General features: G+C 41.1%; 1 protein-coding gene across 11 annotated transcripts in view; it reads right to left on the bottom strand.

Annotated features, from left to right (window-relative positions):
* Positions 1-27577, bottom strand: part of GULP1 (GULP PTB domain containing engulfment adaptor 1) — a 170670-nt gene that overhangs the window by 23179 nt on the left and 119914 nt on the right. For 8 of the 11 annotated variants that reach the window (XM_053360094.1, XM_053360079.1, XM_053360117.1 and 5 more), the window contains 5 exons: positions 18345-18416; positions 11414-11512; positions 8401-8538; positions 6225-6341; positions 4048-4140 (listed from right to left, as the gene is read on the bottom strand). In XM_053360094.1, the coding sequence (XP_053216069.1) occupies positions 4048-4140; positions 6225-6341; positions 8401-8538; positions 11414-11512; positions 18345-18416 (519 nt within the window). The remainder of the gene's footprint in view (positions 1-4047; positions 4141-6224; positions 6342-8400; positions 8539-11413; positions 11513-18344; positions 18417-27577) is intronic. The other 3 variants (XM_053360124.1, XM_053360109.1, XM_053360132.1) reach the window with 1 other exon arrangement.

Raw genomic sequence — 27577 nt, 5'->3', positions numbered from 1 at the left:
AGGGGTGTGTTTTGATTAGTGGAAACCTACGCTTAGGATCAGGAACTCTAGACAAAAACAAAGCAAAACTCCTTGAAAATGGTGGAATTAGTTGAACCAGGAATGAGCGAAAGGCCTATCAATTACATCACGGCACTGTAGCTCTGTCTCAATAAAAGAACGAGGCATCAGAAATCCCTATGAGAACATCTTGGGACAAATCACTGCCTGCAAACGGCCCAACACTAGTTTAGGTATTTGCTGGTAGATACATTTATGATAAATGGATGAGTTGGGAGTTTTTAACTAAATATGCAAATTATGTTTATCAGATTGCAAGAGAAGCATTGAGGATCTGCATGTGGGGAGGAATATGCAGTAAGGACAGGGGGGGTAGGTTTAACATAACACCTGAATTATAAGCCCTTTGGAGTCTTTGTGTTACATAAATAACCTTCCCATTACTGCTTTGTTTTCCATATTTAGCATCGTGATTAATAATACATACTTTATTATGCTCTTTAAAAATTCATTGTAAATATCCTCACTAAAAGCAATGTCAGGGCTCTAACGTATGATTAATATACATTTTTTAAATCCATATATTAAATATTCACCAAACAGAAAAGTTGAAAGTAGCTCATTTATTTTTAACGCAAAATTCGAACCACACTGAACTTTTTTTGCATTATAACTTGATGAGTAATTTTACATTTGCTGAAGCCTATAGCCAAACGTGGGTTTTTTCCCCCCCTACAGTCTTAAGAGGATGACAAATATCAGAGGCAGCATTCCTAATGAGCAGTGGGAAATGAAATACCTTGAGCATAATGCTAACAATTAATTTTCGACATTTGTGCTGGACGGGCCATTCTCACAAAGTTTCAGGCAAATAATTTCTGTGAAGGTTTCCGGTTTGCTCACTTGCTCAAAGTCTCTCAATCTTGCTACTGTGATTGTTCTGAAGAGGTGGATGGCATTAGCAGTAGAGGAATGGGTGTTTTCCATAAGGAACAGAATGATAAACAATATATATAGTGTGTTACATCTTTAGTATTTGTTTTCACTGGGATTGTAATGAATGCAAGAAACAGAGGGTCTGTCACCATGGCTAAAGAGGCGAGTGGCTGCATTAAATCCAGTCTTTTATAACTGGACAGCAGGGGGGGGTGTATTTTGGACTGGAAGACCCTCACGGGTTCTGGTCCAACCCTACAATTTTATGGGGACCCCCTTGATGGTTAAGTCCAGTCAAAGGGGACTATGGGGTTGCGGCACTCATCTCGCTTTCAGGCTGAGGGAGCCGGCGTTTGTCCACAGACAGCTTTCCGGGTCATGTGGCCAGCATGACTAAACCACTTCTGGTGCAACGGGACACTGTGATGGAAATCAGAGTGCATGGAAACGCCGTTTACCTTCCCGCCGCGGCGGTACCTATTTATCTACTTGCACTGGCGTGCTTTCAAGCTGCTAGGTTGGCAGGAGCTGGGACAGAGGAGCAGCAGCGCACTCCATCATGGGGATTCAAGCCTCTGACCTTCTGAATAGCAAGCCCAAGAGGCTCAGTGGTTTAGACCACAGTGCCACCCACATCCCTCTCCTACAATTTAATGATTCTATGAATATTACCCCATTACCATTTTCTTAACATTTACTGTAAATTGGTGACATCTATTGTACTGGATGGTCCTATTATTAGGTTAAAAATTAAGCTCTTATATTTTGAGAATATCCACAATGTATGTCTTTATATGCACTCTCCTCGCTCTTGCCACGCTTTGTTAGCCTACGGATCTTTTCTTAAATCCACGTCCCACCTCATTATGCCCTCCACACTCAATACTTAAAAAGCATAAATCTTGTTACATAAAAACAATGTCTCTTTGTTGAAACAGATCATTTCTCTCAGTTGCTTTTTACGTTAAATGTTCCTGAAATACAGGAATCCTATGTGGAACCTGCCTATCTTATTTCCCCCCCAACTTTCTGGCTTCAAGCACCCAGAAAGCCAGTGGCAGCCTATGAAGACTTCTGGGTACAGAATTCCTTAGCATGTGGCCAATAAAAAATTATTGGAAGGAAGTTGGCTGGAGAGGTTTTTCATTAGGAAATGGGGCAGACATAAAAAATAATAATCAATAAATAGGTGTGTTTGCACACCCTGAAACACATTTATATGTTTAGTAATTCTCACACCACACACAGAAAGCTGACTGTAGAAATGGGTGGTTGAGGGAAGCAAAGAGATAATGGTAAATAATGGGGTGTTTTGTGTGTATTTATTTGGTTGTAAATTGCTTTGGGTTGCCCTGGGCAAAATAAAGCGACTGACTGAATGACTGACTAAATAAATAAATTAACTTTTTTTAAAAAAAGGGTTTCTAAATGACTTTGCTAGAGACAATGAGAGACACGATGGTGACAACACACGAATATCCTCTTTCTCCCTTTTGTTACTGTTATTCTACCTTGATTAAAGACATACTTTATGAATCATTTCTTTATTGACAAAACATTCTGTGTGATTAAAAGCTAGATTTGCCTACGGGTTAACAGACTGCATTATAAGGCATGATTTAATCATCACTAACAAGGTTGTTTAAATCTGTGAAAAGTAGACCATCATGAAATTTATGAACCCATGTCAATTACATTTATTTTTTCAAATCACTTTTTAGATTAGACATCATGTAATCCATTCTTTAATAAAATATTTCATTCTTTTTTTTTAATTTTTTAAAAAATAAAAAATTGCTTTCCTTGCATGAGGAGCAGGATTCCACAGATTAAATATATACAACTACTGCGGACTTAACTAGACACAACTGTATAGAGGACAGAAGCACAAAAGCAAACAACTTTTTGACAAATATTGACACACATAACTGAAAACAGCCACCCTGGTTTAAAATTATTGGATGAGCCTCCAATAAAATTAAAACAAAATCAAAACTGAGTAGAAATCAACAAAAGTTGCACTGCAAAATGAGGCCACATTTCACAAAAGGCGCATACTCTGGAATTCTCGACATAAGGTAATTGCATTTCTATGCCACTGACTGCCATTGATGTAGCTTGTAGGCAATTTGTGCTTTAAATGCAGCTGAACACATTAGGTGATAGTAGCATTACCCAAAACCATACTGTCATTGGCTTAATTAAGATTGAGTTTTCTTGCTTTCAAAAAATCCACTACAGTCGTACCTTGGTTTTTGAACAGCTTAGTTCCCAAACGTTTTGGCTCCTGAACGTCGCAAACTTGGAAGTGACAGTTCTGGTTTGAAAACTATTTTTGGAAGCCGAACATCCGGCAGGGCTTCCAATTGGCTGCAGGAGGTTCCTGCAGCCCATCAGAAGCCACACTTTGGTTTCTGAACGTTTTGGAAGTCAAACGGACTTCTGGAACAGATTTTGTTTGACTTCCAAGGTACGACTGTACATCCACAATCACACATGGAAACAAGAACCAAAATTGTCAACTATAACAAACAGGGAAATATGATTTTTGAGGCAGCTTTACATGGAATCCGACTTCATACACACTTGCAGGGAGGATTAGGAAAAGGAAGTTAGTTAAGTGCATTGCACATAAAACAAACTGGTAAGTAAGTAACTGTATGTTTGTGACAAAACTTTGACAATGTTAGATACACCCAAATTTAGGGACTAGTTCTCTGGCAATGCTTAAGTTCTCAAAAAAGAGAGAGATGCTGATATACCAAATAATGATCTGGAAGCCCTTCGTCATACTTGGATGTTTTGGCACTTTGTAATTGTACCTGGTAATTAGGCAAACTAACTTTTCAGGGACCTTGTCACCTACTCTCAACGTTGAATCTTGGTGTTGAAACTAAGAGTAAAGTTAGCCAGTTTAAGGCATGACTGTTTTTTCCCTTTCATTAGCTCATCACAATCTTAGAGTTACTTCAACACTGAAATTGCCATTTATTTGTTAAGTCAATCAGAAAAGAGCCTTTGGGTTATTTATTTAGAAGCAAAGTAAGCATTAAAAGTGTTAAAGTGATTGCATTTCTACTAAGAAAAAACAGCTTTGCCCAGGGTACTTACTGGCGAAGTTTGCACTTGCGTTATTCTTAACTGGTTCTCCAAATCTTGAACCTTGTTTTTTAGCTCAATGTTTTCTGTTTCTAGTTCATGAATCTAAATAAAATAAAAATGCAGTTATTAGAAAGGTGAGACTAATGAACTGCGTTGGATTTATTGACTCATTCTTACTCACTTCCTGAATGAGCCCAGGAAAGCAAATAACCAAGGAACAAAATTTTCACCGTTATTAAGAAAAGAGGTTTGTACAGAAGCAAGTTGTTGATACTTATCCATTAAAATTTTCCTCTCAAGGATGCATATCTCATATAGGAAGCAAATAGAATAATCAGGTCTTGCAATCATGCGTGCTGGGTTCCACCCAACACTGTGGGTGCCCAGTGCATAGATGTGACATCATGCGCAGCACATGACGTCACATGTCACTGCTGCAATGGGAGTGTGTGTGATGGAGTACCCCACCGCAGTGTGTGACGCAATGGGTCACCCAGCCAAGCACCCTTAGTGAAAAATTTGTGAGTGCCCAGGCACCCAGGGCCCTTTGGAGATGGTGGCTAAGCTTGCAACAAACAAGAGATCAAGAGGTGCAAATTCTCCACTGCATGGAGCATAAGACATGACTTTTCATGGAATCAAAATGGAGCTTATATACAGTAGTATTATCAGCAACAGCTTTCAATGTGCTCAAGATTTTTCTACAATATCTACACACAAGTGAGTTCTAGTTAGGAAAGGTCCATTCTAAAGTTAATTGAAAGCGTTCTTCTCTTCAAGCTGAGATTCAACTCATTTTATTGCTTCCACTTGATCCAGAATTATTATTAACAAATAGACTGATTTGTCCCAGTATCAGTTTCTCTACCCATGGGATTAGAGTAGCTGGGTCAAGTTGTTTTCTTTCATTTTCTTCTTCTTCTATGCTTAATGCCAAAATACTTTAGAAAAAGAACATTAACCTGGAGCAATTTAGAAGAGGTTATTTATTGGGCCAATTTATGCGCTCCCTCCCCCCCCAGACAGCATAAAACTAAGCAGTAAAGCAAGTTGAAGTGCTCAATTTAAAGGCAAGGGGCCCCAGAAAAGTTGTAATAATGTTTGGGGCAAATTTTCTGGAATCTTATCAAGTCATACTACTGTAGCTCTCAAATAACATTCTGAGGCAATAAAGCAGTGGGCATCCATGTACACAGGACATCCTATGCTGAATGAAATATTAAACAACAATCAACTGTGGCCAAATAGGCATTCATCTGACCAGTCAAGTTGGGGCTTAAACACGCCCTGACCACTGCAGAACCATTCACTTGGCTTTTAATGAAGCTATTCAGAAAACTGAAGCTCATGCTGTATTTGTGTAGACCCATAGGCATACAGAATATGTAATATTTGAATGCAATATTTAGGGCTGAGCATACTGGATTTGGCTGCCAAATCAGAGCCAAATCAGGCATATTTGGAGGAGCTTGGCTGTTGAATGAGTTGGGTTCTGATGACCACATATCACTGCACGTCGGGCTGGATGGCCCATAGTAATTCACGGTTGTCAGGGAGGAAGTTGAGGCAGGAACCAGGTGGGAAACCTCTGTGAAAAAGCCCATGAACACCAGGAGAAAGTAGGAGCCTGATTCCTGGCTCTCCTTCCTGCCTGGTGCAAGGTACTTTTCAATCCGCTTCTAAGATCATTGTTATTTTAAGAAACTAATTAAACATAAGCCTGCCCTGCCCCTAGCTACTTCGGGACTGGATTTAGGTTGGGGCAGATAGGCCCCAAATTAGCCAAGGGTGTTGTTGCCTGATTTGGGACCCCTGGATTGAGATCACAGGTTGAACAGGTGGGGTGTGCAAAAGTTCAGATGAATCCACTAAAAACAATTTAAGGGTACTTTAGTTACTAGCAATAGATTCTCTGAGTTGGATCAGGCTAAGTCATAATCAGAGTGGACCTAATGAAATTAATGGACAAGTTAGTAAAGATTAACTTAAATCTGTTGTTTTTAATAGTTCTACCCTGAGTAGGACTTAGTCGGACACAACCCCCTAATTTCATGTGTTGTCGTAATGAATTTTTCTATAATGTTGAATTCTCACTTTTGTCCTGCTATACGCCAGCAGTATATCTTTGAAAATCCAAACAATACATTACTTAAACCAAGAAAAGAAACCCAAATTCTGCTACTTACTCTTTTCTGTAACCCAGCAATCTGTTTTCTTGTTTCGACATCCTTTCCTCCAGATTCCAGAAATTTCCTGTAAGCCAGGTCAAATGCTTGACCAATAGTTAAAGTTATCTCTTCTGCCTTTATATGGAGCAAATATTACTGTTAGCTTGTAAACTCTAGCTGAGCAGAAACCAAACCCCTAAAGGAACATACTGGCCTCGTTCACATGTAATGCTAGGCCAAACCATGGCTTGGCTTCAATGAGAAAGTGTGTGGGTTCCTGGAGAGAAGATCATGACTGAAGCACTCCAGTGTTACTGCTGCCATGTCACATAGATGTAAACCATGGTTGAACACTGCATTGCATGTGAACCCTGTGATACATCAAGCTGTTTCAAATGTAATTGAAGAGTGCAGAAAAACCACATTTAGAGCTCTGTTGGCAAAATGCATTCAAAAGGACAAGACATTAAGGCTATTGTTCAAGACGTAGTACATGAAGGGTGGTCAGATGGAACAGAGCGTTGGCCACCACCAAGGAGCTGATTTTAAGCCAGTGCCAATAACAGTGTAACTAGCCTGTCTCTGGGATAATTACAGATGGCTAGACCTGGAGCGGCTCCAAATGGCTTAAGTCCTGGTATTCACAGAACATGATTTGTGTGTGCTTTTACACTGCATTTCCTGACCAGTGAACATGACTCAGAGTTGCAATGACTGCCAATGCTTTTATCCACCCCAGACCTGGACCACTGAGTCACAAGGCTGGGTTGCATCCGTGATATGCAAACTTATCTGTACATGGGTGATGTGACTGTCCTACTTACACTGTCCTACTACTTATAATGAAAAAGCGCATCGGGATTTGGAAGCAGAGTAAGGATGAACACAAGATCTAAGAGAAGGAAAGTATCCAAAACATTACTTTAGCCATTGTGCAGCACTTAACACTGCACAGCTCTATAAACAGTCAAAGCCCTACAGCAAGATAAAAGACAGAGCCTTTCCTTCAGTCTCAGAACAGTGAAGGACATTTCTCCCAGGTTTTTTGGTACTGCTTTTCAGATAGTAAAGGTAAAGGGACGTCTGACCTTAGGTCCAGTCGTGACCAACTCTGGGGTTGCGGCGCTCATCTCGCTTTACTGGCCGAGGGAGCCAGTGTACAGCTTCCAGGTCATGTGGCCAGTATGACTCCACTTCTGGCAAACCAGAGCAGTGCACGGAAACACTGTTTACCTTCCCGCCGGAGCGGTACCTATTGATCTACTTGCACTCTGACATGCTTTCGAACTGCTAGGTTGGCAGGAGCTGGGACCGAGCAATGGGAGCTCACTCCGTCGCGGGGATTCGAACCGCCGACCTTCTGATTGGCAAGTCCTAGGCTTTGTGGTTTAACCCACAGCGCCACCTGTGTCCCGTTTTTCAGATGCAGAGGTACAAAACAGAAATGCTAGCTGTCAAGGGCACATGTATTCCTCTTAATACTAAAATGCAAGGCCCAACGCTGGCCCACCACACACTGCTCTTCGGTATTTTAATGCAGCATGCAGCAGGATGCAACCTTGATGCTTAATTGTGCTTGGTGCCTATATTTTGGGTATCCATGTTGAAGTATAAAATACTTTGGACTAAGAAATATTTGGACTAAGAAACAAGGAGGCTGTTTTTCTGCCTTTCCTTATATGGTCTGTGATTGACATAGCATAAGAAAAGGCTGCTGGGTCAGGCCAAGGAATGGTACATCTTGTGTAGCATCCTGCTCTCTCGGTGACCAACCAGACGCCTATGAAAAGCCAGCATGCAGAACCTGTGTGCAACAGCACTCTCCCATCCTGCAGTTTCTAGCAACCAGTGTTCATGCTTTTTTCCTGGGTGGACGTGGGGGGAACGCAGGGGGACGCATACCCCTAAACATTTTGTGAATCTAAGTTTGGCCTCATTGAGGGGCAGTATTTCAATATGAGTAGGAAAATGAGAGTACCCCTAAACATTTTTTTTAAAAGAAAAAAAAGCACTGGTTGCAACAGTCTCAAAGGAGCACAGGGATAATACCTTCATACCTTTGGCTTCAAAGATAGAAGCTTTTGCAAGTTTTCTTCTCTTTTCTGCCTTTACAGCAAGAAAAGGGACGATAACTTTCAGCGTAGCAAACAAAACTCAACCCCAAACCAGCTTTAAAAAAATACTTCATACTTACACACTTTTCACTGTCAAAGACATAGCACAAGTGTTTGTTTGACTCTGAATCTTTGCATATGAAAGTGAATATCCTTTTGTCAGTTTTGTCGTCAGCACAAAATGATATCCTGTGGAGCTGGCAGTTGTGCTGGACTTCCTGCAAAAAAATTTTAAAAAAATGACGGTGCAATTACACATCCTGGGTTGCATTTGGGGGTCTGATGATCATCTAGCAAGGCCCCATAAAAGTTACCACAACAAGCTATAATTTTACTTTCTCACATGAAATATGCCTCTCACACACCAATACACTGCTTTGTTAGACATGCCTGCAATCTGAACAGGCATCTGGGTCCAATTTTCAGCTACACAAGGCAAAGAAGCATAAACACAAGATGTTCCATTGCAGATATTGGGAGAGCTCCAGCTCCATTCTCTTGTTGGATCACACTCAATGTAGTTTCTGCACAAAACATATTTCTGCTGTACATAACATCCCGTCAGTTGACACGACTGTATATTAACTGTAGTGAGTGGATGTTGCAAATGCCAGTTTTCCAGATAGAAGGATGGGATCTTGAAGTATAGAGTACCATGCTTTATTTCAGAATACCACTTAAGAGATATGTTAAACATATCGGGCACTTGAAACACGTACACGGAAAACAACTTCTGCAATCACTCTCAACTAATCCTGATTGCAGAATATTTTAGAAAGCCAAATTAGGATTTGTGACCCTGGATTAAAGCAGCTGAAGTGAAGTTTTCTTGCATTCTTTGAGAGCAACGTGGTATCAACACCCTTCAGCAAACTCATTTCACCTTCTGTGTCTCAGTGAATGTGGTGCCATTTGCAAGCTGTGACCAACATTAAGGGACATCCCATTCCATAACCAGGTTGGGCTTTGCCCAACACAGTTTCCACTTGGCTCAGAGTTGATTTTTCAAGATCATCATTATCATCACCATGCTGAATACATTGAGATAAAAATAAATAAAAATCCCTATCGGTTACATTACAGTGAGCTTAAAAGAGCAAGCTTTATTTATTTAAGGCACGTGTTTACTATAAAAGAGTGAGAACTGAAAAATAATTGTTTGCACTGACTGCATGAATCTTTAATGCCAACGCTGTAGAGGTGATTACTGATTTTTCCCCAGCTTTCCCAAACATGGTGTCCTCTAGAAGTTTGTTTGGGAGCACAACTCACATCAGGCCCAGCCAGAATAGCCAATGACTAGGAATGATGGGAGTTCTAGAGTTCTATCCTGGAGGGCAACATTTTGGGGGAGGTTATTTTCCTATATTTCGATATGGAAAGGTGATCACCTAGTACAGAAAATTGGGTATGGCCCTGGATATAACCCTCCTTCTGGTTATGTACTGCGTCTCTATACAAGGGAATACCTAATATTAGTTGCCTACCATTTCTGTCAGCTGCCCTCATGTGCATGAAGAGCAATGAACGCATAAATGTAAAGGAGTCTGCAGGCATTGCCATACCATGGGGATGCCCCAATACTGAACACGCTACTGTTGCTTAAACTGCCATTAAGCAGCTAACTTCCAACTTAGAAAACATACTTTTGTAAGTTTATAGAAACAGAATGCTTAAATGATACTTATTTGCTTTTCAATCCAAGTCCCTAGGCAGCATTTTAATACTTCTGGCTAGTGTCATGGGAAAGCAGTTCAGGATATTGAGAAAAATATGTCACTTGTATGGGAGCTATTCTCTGCTTTAAGAATATGTGGTTCTCGTTCTTCATTAATATAAGAGTTTCTGGGATCGCCAGCATTCGCTGTACCTTCCTTTTTTTGGCCTGGTGTTACACACTGGTTCTCATTTCTCTCTCTCTCTTTTTTGCTACTCTTGGTTCTTTGCATTCCTTCTACATTTCTCCTTCAGCAGTGTCTTCCTGATAACTCAACTGTTTCCCTGCTCAGTATTGCTCCTTCTCATCCACTTTGCAGGCAAAGAAGAATTTGTCAAATAAGGTGTTTACTTCCCTTTCACTACATTCACAGGCCCCTTTTTTATATTTCTTTGGAATATAAACCACACAGATTCATAGAATCAGAGTTGGAAGGGACCCTAAGGAATGTTTCCAGGGCTCAGCAAACTTTCTCAGCAGGGGGCCAGTCCACTGTCCCTCAGACCTTGGGGGAGGCCAGACTATTTTTTTTGGGGGGGGGGGAGAATGAATTCCTATGCCCCACAAATAACCCAGAGATGCATTTTAAATAAAGGGATGCATTCTACTCATGTAAAAACACCAGGCAGGCCCCACAAATAACTCAGAGATGCATGTTAAATAAAAGGACACATTCTACTCATGTAAAAACATGCTGATTCCCGGACCGTCCGTGGGCCGGATTTAGAAGGTGATTGGGCTGGATCCAACCCCCGGGCCTTAGTTTGCCTACCCATGGTTTAGTCCGAACCTCTGCAATGCAGGAATATGCAGCTGTCCCATATGGGGTTTGAACCTGTAATCTTGGCGTTATCAGCACTGCACGCTAGCCAATTGAGCTATTGTGAAGTGAATTTCAGTTATTCCTTGGGTGACTTTTCTTTGGGAGACTGATAGGAACATGGCAGGTTGTAAGAGTTTCCCCTGCCCTTGATCCATGTATTTCATCATTACCTCCACCCATATGGTGATCCCACTGGAAGAAGCAGGGAGGCAATTTTCTCCAATTTCTCCCTCCCCCCCCCCCCGGCCAACCCCCAGAAAAGCTGCAGAGGGAACTGAAGGAAAAAAGATGGATGGATCCAATCCATTGCTCAGGACCTTCAAATAAGCAGAATATATATATACTGTGTTACTATCTTGATTACGCAATGTTTTATAGCTATTGTAAATTTATTCTTGGCAGTGGCCATGATGGGAGCTCATGTTTCATAACAGACCTTCTGCTATTTTTGATTCTTGCTTGCCAATGAGATGGATACATTTAATTTAATATATGTATTACGTCAAATAGTCAGAATGCTAGAGGGAGAAGAGGAAGAAAAGAGGGTTCCTACCTTTGTTTTGGGATCTAGAATTTTCACTCCATATATTGAAATTTGCAACTCAACCTTTGGTGTTTTTTGACCTTCAGATTTCTTGATATGTCTTGCGAACTGAAAATGGGAAACAAAGGATCATGTAAGAATATTTATAGTTTAAATTTAACACTATTGATTATGTCATAGTACGTTCCTTTTTTGAAATTTGCTACAGCTCACAAGTTCCAAAGAAAACAATATCCAATATCCAGCTCTCTGTCTGTCTCAGGTCCTCTGCTGCTCTGGTCACTAAGGTCAGTTGGTGAGACCTTTGTATGGGTGCCTCCTCCATTAGTAGCAAGGCTTCTTTCAGCAGCCAATGCAGAGTTTTCAGGGTTGACTCTGCATTTATAGATTATGATTCATTGTAATACTCTCCAGGATCAGGGATGGAATTTGGTAATATTTCATAATACAGTGCCCTGAGAAAGCCCAAAATCTGGTGCCCCCAAATGGATCCATTTGGGAGTCATTTTGGACTCACAGCTGTCCATGGAGGCACAGGTCAATTCTGTGTCCAGGGCAGCTGTCTACCAGCTCCATTTGGTACACAGGCTGAGACCCTACCTGCCCGCAGACTGTCTTGCCAGAGTGGTGCATGCTCTGGTTATCTCCCGCTTGGACTACTGCAATGCACTCTACGTGGGGCTACCTTTGAAGGTGACCTGGAAACTACAACTAATCTAGAATGCAGCAGCTAGACTGCTGACTGGGAGCGGCCACCGAGAGCACATAACACCGGTCCTGAAAGACTTACATTAACTTATGTTAAATAGTTGCAGCCAGGGGCAACACAAGAGGTTGGGTTTACTGCATGGTTTGGGAGTTGCCCTTTTGAAAATGATACGTGATGTACTAAAACTTAATGTGATACCAACCCGCCCCCCTCTTTTACATTATTTAGCCATTTTATCTCTGGAAGCATGCGCCAAAACTGGTCTGTCCTTACATTTCACTGGGCAGCTTATATTGTTGGAAGAAGTGGCTGGTTGGCTGCAGGATCTTTGAAAGTAAGAAAGTTGATATGAAGACTGCCCCTAAACTCATCCTAAACTACCGTTGTTGCTGCCCTCGATTTGTTGCAGCAGAACTGGAAAGCAAATGAAGGGGTGTCGCCCATCATCAACAAGCCCTTGCTAGTGCTCAGTAGGAAAGAAGCAACAATGCGATTGAAGACAAGATGATGAGAGGGGCAGCTTGCCAGACTCCAAAGATTGAGATCTATTTTCTCCCTTGGGCTCCATCCTTTGTATGTTTCACACATTAGTCATTCTCCTTTTCCAGAACAATGACATTCTTACCAACAGGCCGACAATCTGTGTCTGTTTTAAGATTAGGGTTCACTTGAAAAGGCTCACTATGAAACATTTTGAGTAACACCCATTTTATATATCTGTTTGATTAGAATAATGGAAAATGTTACTCGGGAACAAGAACAAAGAGTTGAAATGGAGTATTTTGGAAGCGTCTATGTAACGGACATGCTATACCAGAAGGTTCTCCTGGCTTCCACGTTCCCTCTGGTAATGATGATTTATACTATTTTTTTTCACATCTGCGCAAAGGAACAGAAAGCATTCCAAATTAACAGTACAGCATTCCACAGGAGAATGCTGTATAGGAAAGTTGATAATGCAACAAGAGTGTTTCTTTTCAATAATATTAACAATTCCTGGCCCAATGTAATGACTTAGTACTGATAGCAGTGGCATAAATCATAAACTGGAAAAGAACTAGAAAAGAATTAAGCCTGCCAAAAATGTCTCTTTTTTGCTGTAGAGCATTAGCACCACCTACTGGGGAAAATCAAATTATTTAGTGCCATATGTAATAGTTTCATAAATTAATAAGTTGTGGGGAAAGGGAATTAACACCTTGATGCCCCTACATTGTCGACTATTTTATCACTTGAATCATAAGTGGGCTTTTAAGTTGGACACATCTTCAGCAGAGTTCAAGCAATTTTAACGTTCTATGGTCAAGAGTGAGCAAGCAACATTTCCGGTGGTGCAAAGCTACGCAGCCTTTTAGTAGTGAATGGACATTTGAGATTATATAGTATTTCTGAGTATGTGCTCAACTCTTTGAAGCATCAAGGCCTTTGATGAAACAAGTGCCTTGAACTTGGATCACAACCCAAATACATGAAAACATTAAAAAAGTAAGTATTAATTAGGCCCCAAGATTTATGATTAATTTCCTCTAATAGGAGCCTAAACACTTAAAACATGTTCTCCCTCTTTTCCAATTAATTCAGTTCGTTTTGAAGTTGTGACACTGCTGTGGTTTCATGAAATTTTAATTGACATTTCTTTTAACAGTAATAATAATAATAATAATAATGAACAGATAGGAATACATCTTTATTTTTTACCATTAAGTATTCTCATGCAGAGCATGCTTTAAGCTGGATCACAGAAATTCTATGATGCATCTTTAAAGAGAATTAAAATGGAAGAGGTTTTAAATTTAGCATGAACTGCTGGATAGCATTTCGTTTCTCAGACTGCTACTCCATCAGACTTTTAACTCTAACATTTAAGAATCAATTTCTAGTTTTTCCTCATTCTACGCTTTCTCCCACACTAATTCAGCCGTCTGAGATTTTATACAAATTTTGCCCATATAAAAGATACCCCTATATCTAAAATATCCAGACATATGGAAATATTCATACTTCTTTGGGTTCAATGTATTCATTCTTTGTTATGAGATGCATTAACTGAGTTAATCTTCCAAGTAATATGATCTGTGCTCCAAGGCTGAACAACAAGGGCAAAAGGCTCACAGCTCCTGCAATAACCGTGACACTGGAGAGTTCCCAAACTGAGCCTCAGTGTCTTTTTAAACCATTGCAAATGTTTTTATTCCAGTTGTCTTTCTGCTATTGGGCATAAGTTCTTAAAACAATGGAAATTTTAGCATCAGTTTCTTATTGGAGGAACAATCCTGTTGCCTGCTCTGAACTGTTGCAATGCATACAGATACTGATGACAGATGCTGATGATTAAAAAATGATTTATGTGCCAGATGTAGTTTTTAGTTGCAAAACCCCCCACACTTTTTAATGGGAAATTGGGATCAAATAGGCTTATCCTTTAAAAAAGAAATGGATATTTGACTATGACTCTAGTGTATATATGAAATTGAGTCAAGGATTTGTTGACCACAGGGTTGGTATCTGGGATCAGCAATGGCCCTCAGTGTTCAATTCCTACGATGTCTCATAAATTCTGGAAAGCATATGGAAAGAATTAATGAAATGGCTTACACTTCCTTATCCTAATCTTTGCATCAACATAAAGTTGTTAACTGAGAATTTAAACCAGATTGAGGATCATTTAGATATTATATATGGCTTAGTGGTCAACAAGTGCATAGGAAGATTAAGACTGATATTTGCTAAGAAATTGGATGACCAAACGTTATCTGTGAAGGGCTGATTCAGAGCTCTGATCTTATCGTTCTTTCCCACACAGCGTTCTTCCCACTCTCACATAATGTAAAATGCAAATTAACTGTCAACAATGATTTTTTGCCTAAAGCAAAAATGGAAGTAAATGTTGTGATTTCACCTCAGGCAAACAGCATGAGGAATTCCGAAGGAAGCAAAAAGTATCTACAAAAAACTAGTGAAACATATTGGGGACGACAGCTCTGGTGCAAAGCAGTACAGTGGTACCTCGGGTTAAGAACTTAATTCGTTCTGGAAGTCCGTTCTTAACCTAAAACTGTTCTTAACCTTTAGCTAATGGGGCCTCCTGCTGCCGCCGCGCCACCGGAGCACAATTTCTGTTCTCATCCTGAAGCAAAGTTCTTAACCCGAGGTACTATTTCTGAGAGTCTGTAACCTGAAGCATCTGTAACCCGAGGTACAACTGAAATGTGGATATTCTTCCTTGAGCATTCAAAAGAAAAATTTTGTGCAAATCATTTTTTGCATTACTTCTTCTTTCTCCCCACTGCTTCTACAAAAAAATCAATGTCCTTGTGCAGGAGGTAACTGGAGAAAGAAAAGGATCACAGATTGGTGTCCGTCTACCTGATACTCAGCTTAAAAAAATGGTTTTCCTGAGCCTTATCACCACTGTTGCCTGCTCATTCACTTCCATGCAAAGGTAAAAGTGTAGAGAGTGCTCAGCAGGGGAGGAAGGGCCAATAGCAACAAGGGCAAAGTGTGAACCCCATTTTCAGTTGGACTCAAACTTAAAAGAGGCTGCAAGTGACTTCAAAGCAGTGGCCACTTACCTGGGACTCTGTTAGAATTCCTGCTCCATGATTGCAGTCATGGGATTTTTGTCTATCACATGACGGTGTATATTTTGACTTCACAGAGTGGGAAGTGACGGAGACAGGATGTTTGTGTTACTGTGTTCCGTGAAGTGGGACTATTGTCCTTTGTTCTTTTTCTCTTTCCTGTCTGATGCTACAGAGAGAGGGAGCCATGTTGCAGTGCTCCGTGTGTGTTTATATGTAAATAAAGTAACTAGCCAAAATGCTGAGGTCTGTCACGCGAACTGCGAAGACTCTGCGGATCCCTAAGTGTGCTGGTGTCTGTTGGCATCGGTCGCTGTGATGTTTGGGCAGAAGAAAGCTTTTGAAGCTCCCAAACAAATGACCAGGAGGGAGAGAACATGCCAGTCGGACATGTGTCTCTGCCAGGGTCCTACTCGAGCGTAGGATGAGCTCCTGACAGACTCTGGAGGAGGGGTGGTTTGCGGTCCACTGCAGTCCAGTCCCAGGGCTATCTTCATCCTGGCATGACCATTGGGGGATGTGGGAACCTCCCTCTGCAGTCACCCAGAATGGGAAAAAAAGCTTGTTTGAATGGGCCAATTAGATAAGAAGGGGCCAGCAGCGGCTTGGGCTGTGGACCTGGTTTCAGTCAATTTAAAAGCAGACTGTTCCAGGCCTCAGCCTGTTTAGATCATGCGGGGTGGAACCCCCTGCTTAAACTTTGCAAGCATCGCTGGTGGAAAAGCAGTGGAGACTGAGAAAGCAAGTCAACATGAACAGAAATAACACAAAAGGATTACAAGATTCACTGTGCAGCACCTGCATCTGAACAGAACATAAAGATTCAATTCTACATGGTGTGTGTGGCACTCAAAGAAAATCTAATGAAGATGATTTATCGTTGGTACATCACACCAAGTAAACTTGCCAAAATGTATAGATATCAGGATAAACTATGTTGGAAATGCAGGGAGAAGGAAGGGAACTTCCTACATATGTGGTGGAATTGCACTAAAGTTAAAATCTTCTGGGACATTATTTATACTGAATTAAAAAAGGTATTGAAATACAATTTCAGTAAAAAACCAGAAACATTTTTATTAGGGTTAATTGACGAGGAAATCCACAAAAAAGATGTAAATTTGTTCATGTACACCACAATGGCAGCAAGAATCCTTCTGGCCCAAAGATGAAAGCAGCAAGAACTCCCCACCCGGGACGACTGGCAGATAAAGATGGTAGAATTTGTGGAGTTGGCGAAGTTGACGGGGGAAATTAGGAATTGACCCGACGAAAGATTTCAAAAGGACTGGAGCAAATTTATATATTACTTGAAAGAAAAGTGTAAACACCTGAAAAAGTTTGTAGCTTTAACATGAAATGTTTGGTAATGAGGAAAGAAGGAGGTAATTTACAAATGAGAGGGTGATTTTTAAATGATCATATAAGGTAAAGAAGTGATTATAGAAATGTGATAAATATGTTAATGTTATAAGAAAGTCAGAAAAGAGGGAGGGAAGGAGGTCGTTGCTCTTTTTGAGAAAAATGTAAGCTTTGGATATGTATTATGAAATGAAATGGAATATGGAAAACTCAATAAAAATCATGATTATTTTTTTTAAAAAACCATTCTAGTGGGCGGGGAGTGAATGATCCCTAAACTTATTTCTGTTTTTCACAATTACAATTTGACATTTCTGGGAATATTAACAGTTGGCTGTTTTTCGGGACGCTGTTTTTTTCTGTATGAAAGCCTGCATGCTTTCCTGCAGTGAGCTCAAGTGAAACTCACAGCACAGGTATATTGCAAGTCCTTTAGTTACATGCACATTGTGAGGAGCAAACATCAATGCCACCATGTCTCTGTAAGTCTTTGCAAAAAGTCCCAGCAGCAATGAATCAGGTCAGGCTGGAAGACACCCTTCTATTTTTAGGACGCAGAGAGACAGCAAAAACCGGGGAGGAATCAGAAAAAGGAAAGCTGAGAGAAACAGGATAATGGAGAGGAGAGGCATTGTTAGGATGCATCCAGCCAGCCTGCAGAGTGAGACGTTTGGGGGAACAGAGATAAGAGGGTGGAACCCTCCGAAGCTGTGTCCAATGAGAGGACAATATAGATTTGGAGGAAGGAGACCCCACACTTGGAGCAGAGAAGGGAAACAAGAAAAAACACGGGATACTGGAGTGAAGGTCTGAAACAAAAGGTACTAGTGATGAACCTTTAAGAGGAGATTAGTGTAATGTTTGGAAGGGGGCCACAACTTCAGTTATGAAAAAAGGAAATATGAATGGTTGTATCAAGGCTGCACACAATATATAGTGGTACCTCGGAAGCCGAACGGAATCCGTTCCAGAAGCCCATTCGACTTCCAAAACATTCGGAAACCAAGGAAGTTCCTGCAGCCAATCAGAAGCCACAGAACCCGCGTCAGACGTTCGAGTTCCAAAGAACGTTCGCAAACCAGGTTTGCAGCATTTGGGCGCCAGAATGTTCGACTTGCAAGGCATTCGGGATCCAAGGTACAACTGTACACTGAAGGAAGAGTATATTGGTGTTCTGAGATTTTCTAGCAGGGGGTGGATAAACATAGAGGGAATGCAACACATATGTTTAGAACAGATCAGGCATTGCTTCTAACTGTATCTAGTAAATTTAAAAAGAGTTTCCTACCTTAAGTTTTCTAACAGCATCTCTCACAACTTCTGTGCCTTTAGGTTGCTCCACTTCTGTGCTGCCAAGAAACTGAAAACATTGTAATTTGTGAGAAAAGTAGTGGATGCTTGTTACCTTTTTAAAAAAAGAATGCCTTTGAAATAACTGTATTGATTTTGTATTAATTGTATTAATTTTGTATTAATTTGGTGACAATTTGTTAAAAATTATGGAAAATCAATAAAAATAACTGGCCAAAAAAGAAAGAAAGAGAGAGAGAGAAAAGAAAAGAAAAAAAAAGAAAAGAACTAACTAGCCAGAATTGTAGCTGCAAACTATTTCTCTCTGGGGAATATGCAAGTATAAAGACATGCAAACATATTTCCACTTATGCTAAAAGTTTCTAACTTACCGTACATTAAAACATTTCTTGCTTCATTTTATAGATTTCTACATGCTATTGCATAATCCTTATTTTCATAATTAAAATAGCAGTGTTTCTCTTCTTGTAATCATCACAAACTTGGAGTTGTCGTGACTTTTAGCAATGAATGTAACAGCAACAAATGTCATGGCATTATTTTAGGTTATATATTTATTTTTTTTAAAAAATCAGAGTGTGCCTGAAGTTTGGTCTCTTTCCAACATTGAACAGAGCCACAAAACTAATGGACCCGTCTTAAAACATGCTGTAGGGCCAACACATTAGCATCATTCACAATATTGCGCCAGCATTCCTGACACATATACTGGCACAAACGCTCAGGATCAAGGTGAAACCCAAAAAGCTCTCAATGGTACATTCACTGTGGAGTGGAAAATGAAGACTTTGGTAGCAATCATAACACCTTGCTTAAGCACATTGTTACTTATATACAAAAAAAGGTAAAGGACCTCTGGATGGGGACTGGAAGACCCTCAAGGTCTCTGGTCCAACCCTACAATTTTATGGGAATCCCCTCGGTGGTTAAGTCAATGCAACTATGGGTTTGCGGCGCTCATCTCGCTTTCAGGCTGGGGGAGCCGGCATTTGTCCACAGACAGCTTTCCAGGTCATGTGGCCAGCATGACTAAACAGCTTCTGGTGCAACGGGACACTGTGATGGAAACCAGAGCTCATGAAAACACCGTTTACCTTCCCACCGCAGTGGTGCCTATTTATCTACTTGCACTGGCGTGCTTTCGAACTGCTAGATTGGCAGGAGCTGGGACAGAGCAACAGGAGCTCACCTCGTTGCGGGGATTCAAACCACCAACCTTTCAATCAGCAAGCCCAAGAGGCTCAGTGGTTTGGACCACAGCGCCACCCTGCTCTTACACCAGACGAATTTGTCTTATACCAGACAAATGAGGGAAGGATGAAGATGCACAACTGCCTTAATCCATAGATCGTGGGTGGGTAGCCTGAGGCCGTGGTGCACAAAATGTACAATAGCGCGGTGAGAGTGGCACTTCAATTCCTTCGGCTTGTCGAAAAGATTGGCCATGGCCACTACAGATCCTTCTTTTGGCAGAACAAGAGGAGGAAAGAGTAAGAAGCACTTGGATTGCATAGCTGTCAGCTTTTCCCTTTTCTTGTGAGGAATCCTATTCGGAATAAGGGAAATTCCCTTTAAAAAAGGAAAATGTTGACAGCTATGGGATTATTCTCTACCCCAAATGTGTGGGTGAGAATTATGGGAAGCAGTTCTATAATTTATTTATTTTTATTTTATCTATTTGTTTTACATACTTATTTATACATTATTAAATTTGTATGTCTATTAAATTTATTAAATTCATCAGAAGATCTATGGGCAGTTCACAGAATAAAATACGAGATAAAACACAAGTAAATAATTAAACCAAGAGAACAAAACCATAACCCCTATTTTATGTAAGTATAGTAGCAGACTGCTGCTGCTTTTGCATGTACAGTGGTACCTCGGGTTAAGTACTTAATTCGTTCCGGAGGTCCGTTCTTAACCTGAAACTGTTCTTAACCTGAAGCACCACTTTAGCTAATGGGGCCTCCTGCTGCTGTTGTGCCGCCGGAGCACAATTTCTGTTCTCAACCTGAAGCAAAGTTCTTAACCTGAAGCAGTATTTCTGGGTTAGCGGAGTCTGTAACCTGAAGCGTATGTAACCCGAGGTACCACTGTACAGGAATGGAGCCACATCTGCATCAATACTTTATTGCAGTGCCTTCTACCCCTCTCCCAACTTACTGCAGGCGCAGAAGAACTAATGACTTCGCAGAATGCTACATCCACAAATTAATCACCATTTATTTCACCCATGTGCTAGTGAGCAATACTGAACACGTGGCAGGTTTATGGTTTACTCTTCCAACTGGTTTCCACTGTTGAACCACTTCATGAAACACGATAGCTGATCTCACAATAGTTTCACACACGAGTGATAAAGTTGCAGCTACAGTGAACACAACCCCCTTTCAACACCAATAATATCAATGCAGAAGGGCCAGTGCTATCTAACTGTTTCTCTAAACAATTTGGAATACCATTTTTGAGGCCTCAAGCAAGTCCTCTGCTCACATATTAGCACTTACATTTCCCCCTTGAATCCCAAAATATATAATTTGCAAGCAAAGAATGGATCAAGGCATGGATCTCGGCTCCTGCAAACTGAAGGCGGAGTGGGGGGATCTATTTCCTTCTTCCCCTTGCAATCCCTATTGGCCCAAAAGTCTGTCCCAGGATTATCCTTGCTTCTATTTATGGAGGTCTCCAGTAGATTGAAATCTCTTCCCTGAAAAGCATGGAAAAGCACCATCGGCTCAAACCGGTGATGGTCTATCATATTTACACAACAAACACTGAGTTATCAATAATCTTAACTGCTCTTTTCACTTCGATCCTTAAGCCTATTCTGAGAAACAAGAACCGCATTTCTGTGCTCAGTTAACACAGAAGCCTCATGCAAGCAAATGTATAATGTGGTGGTTAATGTAGCTATAATAGACTAAGACTACTGCAAACTTTTTTAAAAAGGTGTTTCCTCTCTACAGCATCCCCGGGTTTCCAGAAGAAATGCACAACTTTTACTCTGAAGCATGAACCATGTATTTTTACACTGAGCATCGGTTTAAGTAGTGAAGATATGAAAACCAGCATTTCCATCAGTTTCCATAGTAAAAACACTTTCAATAAGTAACCTGGGCACTGACACAAGGTTTTCATTTATTTCTAAAGAATCTACATTCCCCAGAAAATAACTGAACATAATATATTTACCGTATTTTTTGCTCTATAAGACTCACTTTTTCCCTCCTAAAAAGTAAGGGGAAATGTGTGTGTGTCTTATGGAGCGAATGCAGCTGCACAGCTATCCCAGAAGCCAGAACAGCAAGAGGGATTGCTGCTTTCACTGCACAGCGATCCCTCTTGTTGTTCTGGCTTCTGAGATTCAGAATATTTTTTTTCTTGTTTTCCTCCTCCAAAAACTAGGCGCGTCTTATGGTCTGGTGCGTCTTATAGAGCAAAAAATACGGTATTTTAAATACTACCAAAACCTTTCCATCCAGCCACTGGGTGAAAACTTTGAATTATAAAGAAAATTCAGGTGATGAATGTATCCTGAAGAAATAAAATAAGAAAGGTGGCATTCATTTATTTATTCAGAAACAGTGTGCCACAGGCTATTTCAATATTTGTAGAAACTGAACAAACTAGTCACAATTATTTTTGTGAAGCATCAGATCTCATGGACAAATTTCACCTTTTAACACAGAATAGCACACAAAACTCCACTGCTGTGAATTTTACAAGCTTGTGCACACACACAAATGTGTGGAATCACAGATAAAGTGAGTGTTTAGTAAATAAAAATAAAAGAGGTATTGCATGTGTCGTATATAATCTCAAACATAATTTCTATAGTAGTAAGGCCAATTGGCTATTTTTAAAAGTGTTGTTGGTATATTACAGATTCAGATTTACAGCAACTTTATTTAGCCCTTTCCTCATAATTTCAAAAACACTTAAGTTCTCTGTTTTCCCCCTTCCAAATATATTAAAAACACATCAGTTTGGTATATTAATAGCTCCATTAGATTCCTCCCACCCCCACCCCCACCCCAATCCCACACTCTAGTCTAGAGAGAAGTCTATTGCTAATTTTTTGCCAAAAGCAAATTGGACTAACTTCATCAACTACACTTAATGTGAAAATAAGTGCACCAGTTATTTAGCTTTATCAGAGTTGTGTGTTCTGTTTCTTCCCTGTGTGCATTTAATTATTTTTCTTCTTTCCTCATTCGATCTTCATGTTTGCTTCACTCGCTTCCTGGAATGCAGGGATAATGCTCCAGGCTATTTCTGAAATTATGTATATGAGCACTTAGGAACTACTGCTGTTCCGGTAGTGATCAAGACCCAATATTGGGGACAACTGCTCTGAACTCTAAAGAGGAACGCAATACCTCAATTCCACATGCCTCTTTCCATATGAACAACCTACCCAGACCCTGAGATCATCGTCTGAGGCCCTCCTTTGTGTGCCTCCTCCTTGAGAGGTCCGGAGGGTGGCAACACAAGAACAGGGCCTTTTCTGCAGTGGCTCCCCGTTTGTGGAATGCTCTCCCCAGGCAGGTTCGCCTGGCACCTTCATTATACACCTTTAGGCGCTAGGCAAAAACGTTCCTTTTTAACCAGACCTTTGGTTGATTTGATTGACAGCCTATACCCTTTTAAAATGTGGGGTTTTTTTGGGGGGGGTGTTATTGGGTTGTTGTTTTTATTTTGATTATATCTTTTGTGGTTTTGATTTTATTCTGTGAACCACCCTGAGACCTCAGCGTATAAGGTGGTAAATAAATAAATATAAGTTCTTAGTGCTCTGGCAGTTCTCATTTAAGATACAGTGGTACCTCGGTTGTTGAATGTAATCCGTTCCGGAAGAATGTTCCACTCCCGAAATGTTCGAGAACCAAGGCGCAAAGGGCAGTCGGCGAATTCAATGGAAAAAAAGAGGGGGGAAACGCAGTGGAAGCCATTCCGACTTTGGAGGCACGTTCAAAAAGGGAAGCAATTACTTCCAGGTTTTCAGTGTTTGGGTTCCGAAACATTCAGCTTCCGAGTTGCTCAAAAACCGAGGTACCACTGTATCTGTAGAGGGATCCAGGTGGCTGAGCCTATGTACTGCTCTGCTTTTCAATGAGCTGTAAAATCACAGCACAAATGTGTTGCACTCCATCGTGCTATTTCTGACCTTTTCCCCCCTTGGCATTCTTGAAACCGGGATACACAATTGACAAATTGCATTACTCAAACTCGTTTTCAAGAGGAAAACATGAGACCATTTTCACTGCAATTCATACGGCTCTGAAAAAGTGAAGTCTAGGCAGGTTCTTTTCCATACAAATGTGACAAACTAATACTTTTGCAAAACTTACTAATGCATCAGCTCTGCAACCCATAACATGTTTTCCTGCATGTCTCCATGTTTCCAACATGTCTGGAACAGATGTTGGGCTTAAGTGGGAGCCCCCAGAACTTGACTCTTTGTAGGAATGTTTAGCTTTTGTTCTGCTCCACCAATAACTGAAGAATTACTTGAAACAGATTAGACAATGTTTCGTTTATTTTTTATTTTTAATCCAGTATAAAGCTTGGAAATGGTTTTTGGATAACTCAGCCAGAGATTTAGGTCATATAAGAACTGCGTGTAAATCCTTCTCTTCCAGTAGAGAGCAGTGTAGGATTTGCTACTAAGATGATAGTAACTGCTTCTTTATCCCTATTTCACAAAATTATTCGTCAAGTTTTACAATGACTTTTAAAGCCTTTGAAACACTGAATGTTAATAATTTTGTGGTATGTGTACCCATGACAGAAGTAAAAACAACAAACAGTCCTGCGATACCTTAAAAATAACAAAACTGTTGCAGTATATGGTTTTGCAGACTAGAGCTACCTAATCAGACATATGAAGTATTATCATTAGTTACCAGATGATATATTAATACAATTTCTTCTCTCTGTAAGCATGTAAACTGTTGGGTCAAAAAGCTAAGAAATGCAAGAGGGCCATTGGGTCTGGAATAAAAGTATCTCCTGACTCCATAAAGCAGATAAGAAGGCAGTTTGAATTTTACACAGAAAGCCTGCTGCCAAAGATTGATAAACGGCCTCTCTTTTTCATCACTGAAGTTAGGAAGAAAGTTGATTTATGACTGAATGAAAGCAAAGCATCTCTGATCCCGCAACACTAAGCTAAGGAAAGATGGAAGGGAGGGAACTGACTGGTTCTTGGAAACCAAACAAGGAAACAGAATCAAAGAACCATTTGCAGTGCATACTAGGGGTGGCAAACAGCTTCAGATTAAAAAACAACAACCAGAAAGGCAGAATATGAATCTCAGTAATAAGCAAAAATGTATACTGTATATTTTGACCCTGTATGGATGACATGCTTAAACCAAATCAGGGGTGCCAACTTGAATTTAAAAAATTGGGGGGAGGAGGTAAGTCCTGCCCCATGTAATCAATCATTGCCATTTGAATGGCAATGCCTATCAACTTTTTTGGGGGGGGGCTCAAATATTTTAGGGGGAGGCAAAGGGACCTTGGACCCTAGGAGTTGGTTCCTATGAATCAAACCAAGTTTCAGAGCAAATGTGAAGGCTCCCGGGGAGAAAATGATGACTGCTGTGCCCCTCCAGACCACAATTCAATCTGACCATCACTTGGGTATGAATATTCACAGGATGAAGTCTCAGGATAATACTGGACACCTGGAATGGCTTGCAGAGGCATGTTTAATAATGGGTACAACTATGCCATGGATAAGATAAGGTTATCTGAAGAAGTCAAGATGTCAAGACTGAGTATACCTGTTGGCCGACGTCAGGAAAGAGTGAGGAGTGATAGGCAGAAATGCTCTTAGAAGAAGAAAAAAATGAGTCAGTTGCTGGCAGAGGAGCAACAAGGTTGAAATCAAGCACAGAATGAGAGCGCCAAAGATTGAGAAGCCAGGGGCTTTTTTGCTTAGGCAACGAGTCCCAAGATGTTCTATAACTTATTTATAACAAGTGATGGTAAATAGTCAGAGAGTCATTTATTGATTTGATCTCTCTTTATTCCTCTTTTCAGTCCATTGCCATCTCCCAAAGCAACTCGCTTCAATTAAAAGCAAAGATACAGGCACCAATATTGTGCTTACAAAGGCCCACAAGGGAAAAGAGTGGAAGGATGATGCAAAGTGGAAATGCTGCTCTATCCGAACTATTTGCTGAGCTGCAAGTGCAGCCGAGATGGATGACTGGTACCCACATTAGCGTGCCCCAAAAGTCTGAGGAAAGAGATGGCACCTTCACTCACCAATGAAACGCAACATCAACATTGTGCTGAGGTGCAGCTCAGAGGGAAGGTTGTTCCAGCGCTGTGGGTTAAACCACAGCGCCTAGGACTTGCCGATCAGAAGGTCGGCGGTTTGAATTCCCACGATAGGGTGAGCTCCCGTTGCTCGGTCCCTGCTCCTGCCAACCTAGCAGTTCGAAAGCACATCAAAGTGCAAGTAGATAAATAGGTACCACTCCGGTGGGAAGATAAACAGCATTTCCATGTGCTGCTCTGGTTCTCCAGAAGCAGCTTAGTCATGCTGGCCACATGTACGCCGGCTCCCTTGGCCAATAAAGTGAGATGAGCACCGCAACCCCAGAGTCGGCCATGACTGGACCTAATGGTCAGGGGTCCCTTTACCTTTACTTTAAGTTACCACAACAAAGAAAGCCCATGGGTCCTACACATCTCGTTAGGCATGGAGACTACCACCAGCATGTCTCCATCAGATAAGAAAACTCTGGGAGGTCAGTGGAGCAGGTGACATTCTTTCAGTTAGTGGTGGTTTAGGGTCTAAAACTCTTTCAATGTCATGCTTCTCTAATCATTCTATCTGTGAAAGTCTTGCAGCTTGCCAGATGGAACAATCCCCCTCTCCTCCCCTCTGTGTGCTGTTCTATGGGTTCTCCCAACACGAATTGTTGGTGGTGCTGGAGCATATGGCGGGGAGGAGACCTCAGTATACCAACCAACATGCTGGCCAACAGTCTTCCTGCCTGAGATGGTCTCGGAGGTGGTGTAGAAGAACTCCACTCATGTTTTGGGGACTTCAATATGCATACCAATGCTGCTTCTACTGTGCTCATTCAGGACTTCATGATAAACATGAGACTATGTCGGTATATCAAGTGCCCAACCCATATTGCAAGACCTGCCCTGGATCTTAGTGATGCAACAGAGCAGGAGGACAGAAATGTTTTAGCAGTGGGGATTATGGTGAATCCATTATCATGGATAAATCATGTGAGGTCTGACCTGATCATAAATCACCCTGCAGGGTTGGGGCACCAATTAGGTAAAGGTAAAGGGACCCCTGACAGTTAAGTCCAGTCACAAATGACACTGGGGTTGAAGCACTCATCTCGCTTTACAGGCCGAGGGAGCCAGTGTTTGTCTGCTTCTGCAGACAGTTTTTCTGGGTCATGTGGCCAGCATGACTAAGCTGCTTCTGGCAAAGCCAGAGCAGCGCACGGAAACACCGTTTACCTTCCTGCTGGAGCGGTACCCATTTATCTACTTGCACTGGTGTGCTTTCGAACTGCTAGGTTGGCAGGAGCTGGGACCGAACAACGGGAGCTCACCACGTTGCAGGGCCTCAAACCGCTGACCTTCCAATCGGCAAGTCCAAGAAGCACAGTGGTTTAAACCACAGCGCCACCCACGTCCCAGGGGCACCTATTAAGATGGCATATAAGGGATTTCTGACTGCTCTGAGGGATTTTTCCAACCAACATGATTTATGTGCTTGTCCAAGACCTGGTCTTGCTACAGTGTAGCGCTAAAGGAAGTGCTCTTGATATGAACACTTCCAGGTCCCCTCTTCAATGAAGGACAATAGATGGACTGCAAGTGATGTAAAGCCCAAGATTAATCTGACCAAACACAGATACAAGCTCATTATTGTGCCTACCATGTTACAGTGTTAGTGGTGGAAAAGGCTTACTTCTTTTCCAACATTCTACCCTCTAGTAGCTGTCCAGCAGATCTTTTCAACATGGTGGAAGGCTTTTAGTATCTATCCAGTTGAAAGGGACCGTTGGGATTTTCCTAGTCAGAAGAACTGATGGCACCATTGGAGAAACATCCTTATATGTTGCAATATATAAACTTCCCTATGCGGATATTAAACTTGGATGTCATAATCAAGTTCTCCCATCAATGTACAACATCTAACAGAAAAACAACCCT

This window comes from Podarcis raffonei, chromosome 1 (assembly GCF_027172205.1).
Source record: "Podarcis raffonei isolate rPodRaf1 chromosome 1, rPodRaf1.pri, whole genome shotgun sequence".
In the NCBI taxonomy this organism is placed as follows: domain Eukaryota; kingdom Metazoa; phylum Chordata; class Lepidosauria; order Squamata; family Lacertidae; genus Podarcis; species Podarcis raffonei.
Note: the sequence above shows the minus strand (reverse complement) of the source record. Positions and strands in the feature narration are given on the sequence as shown.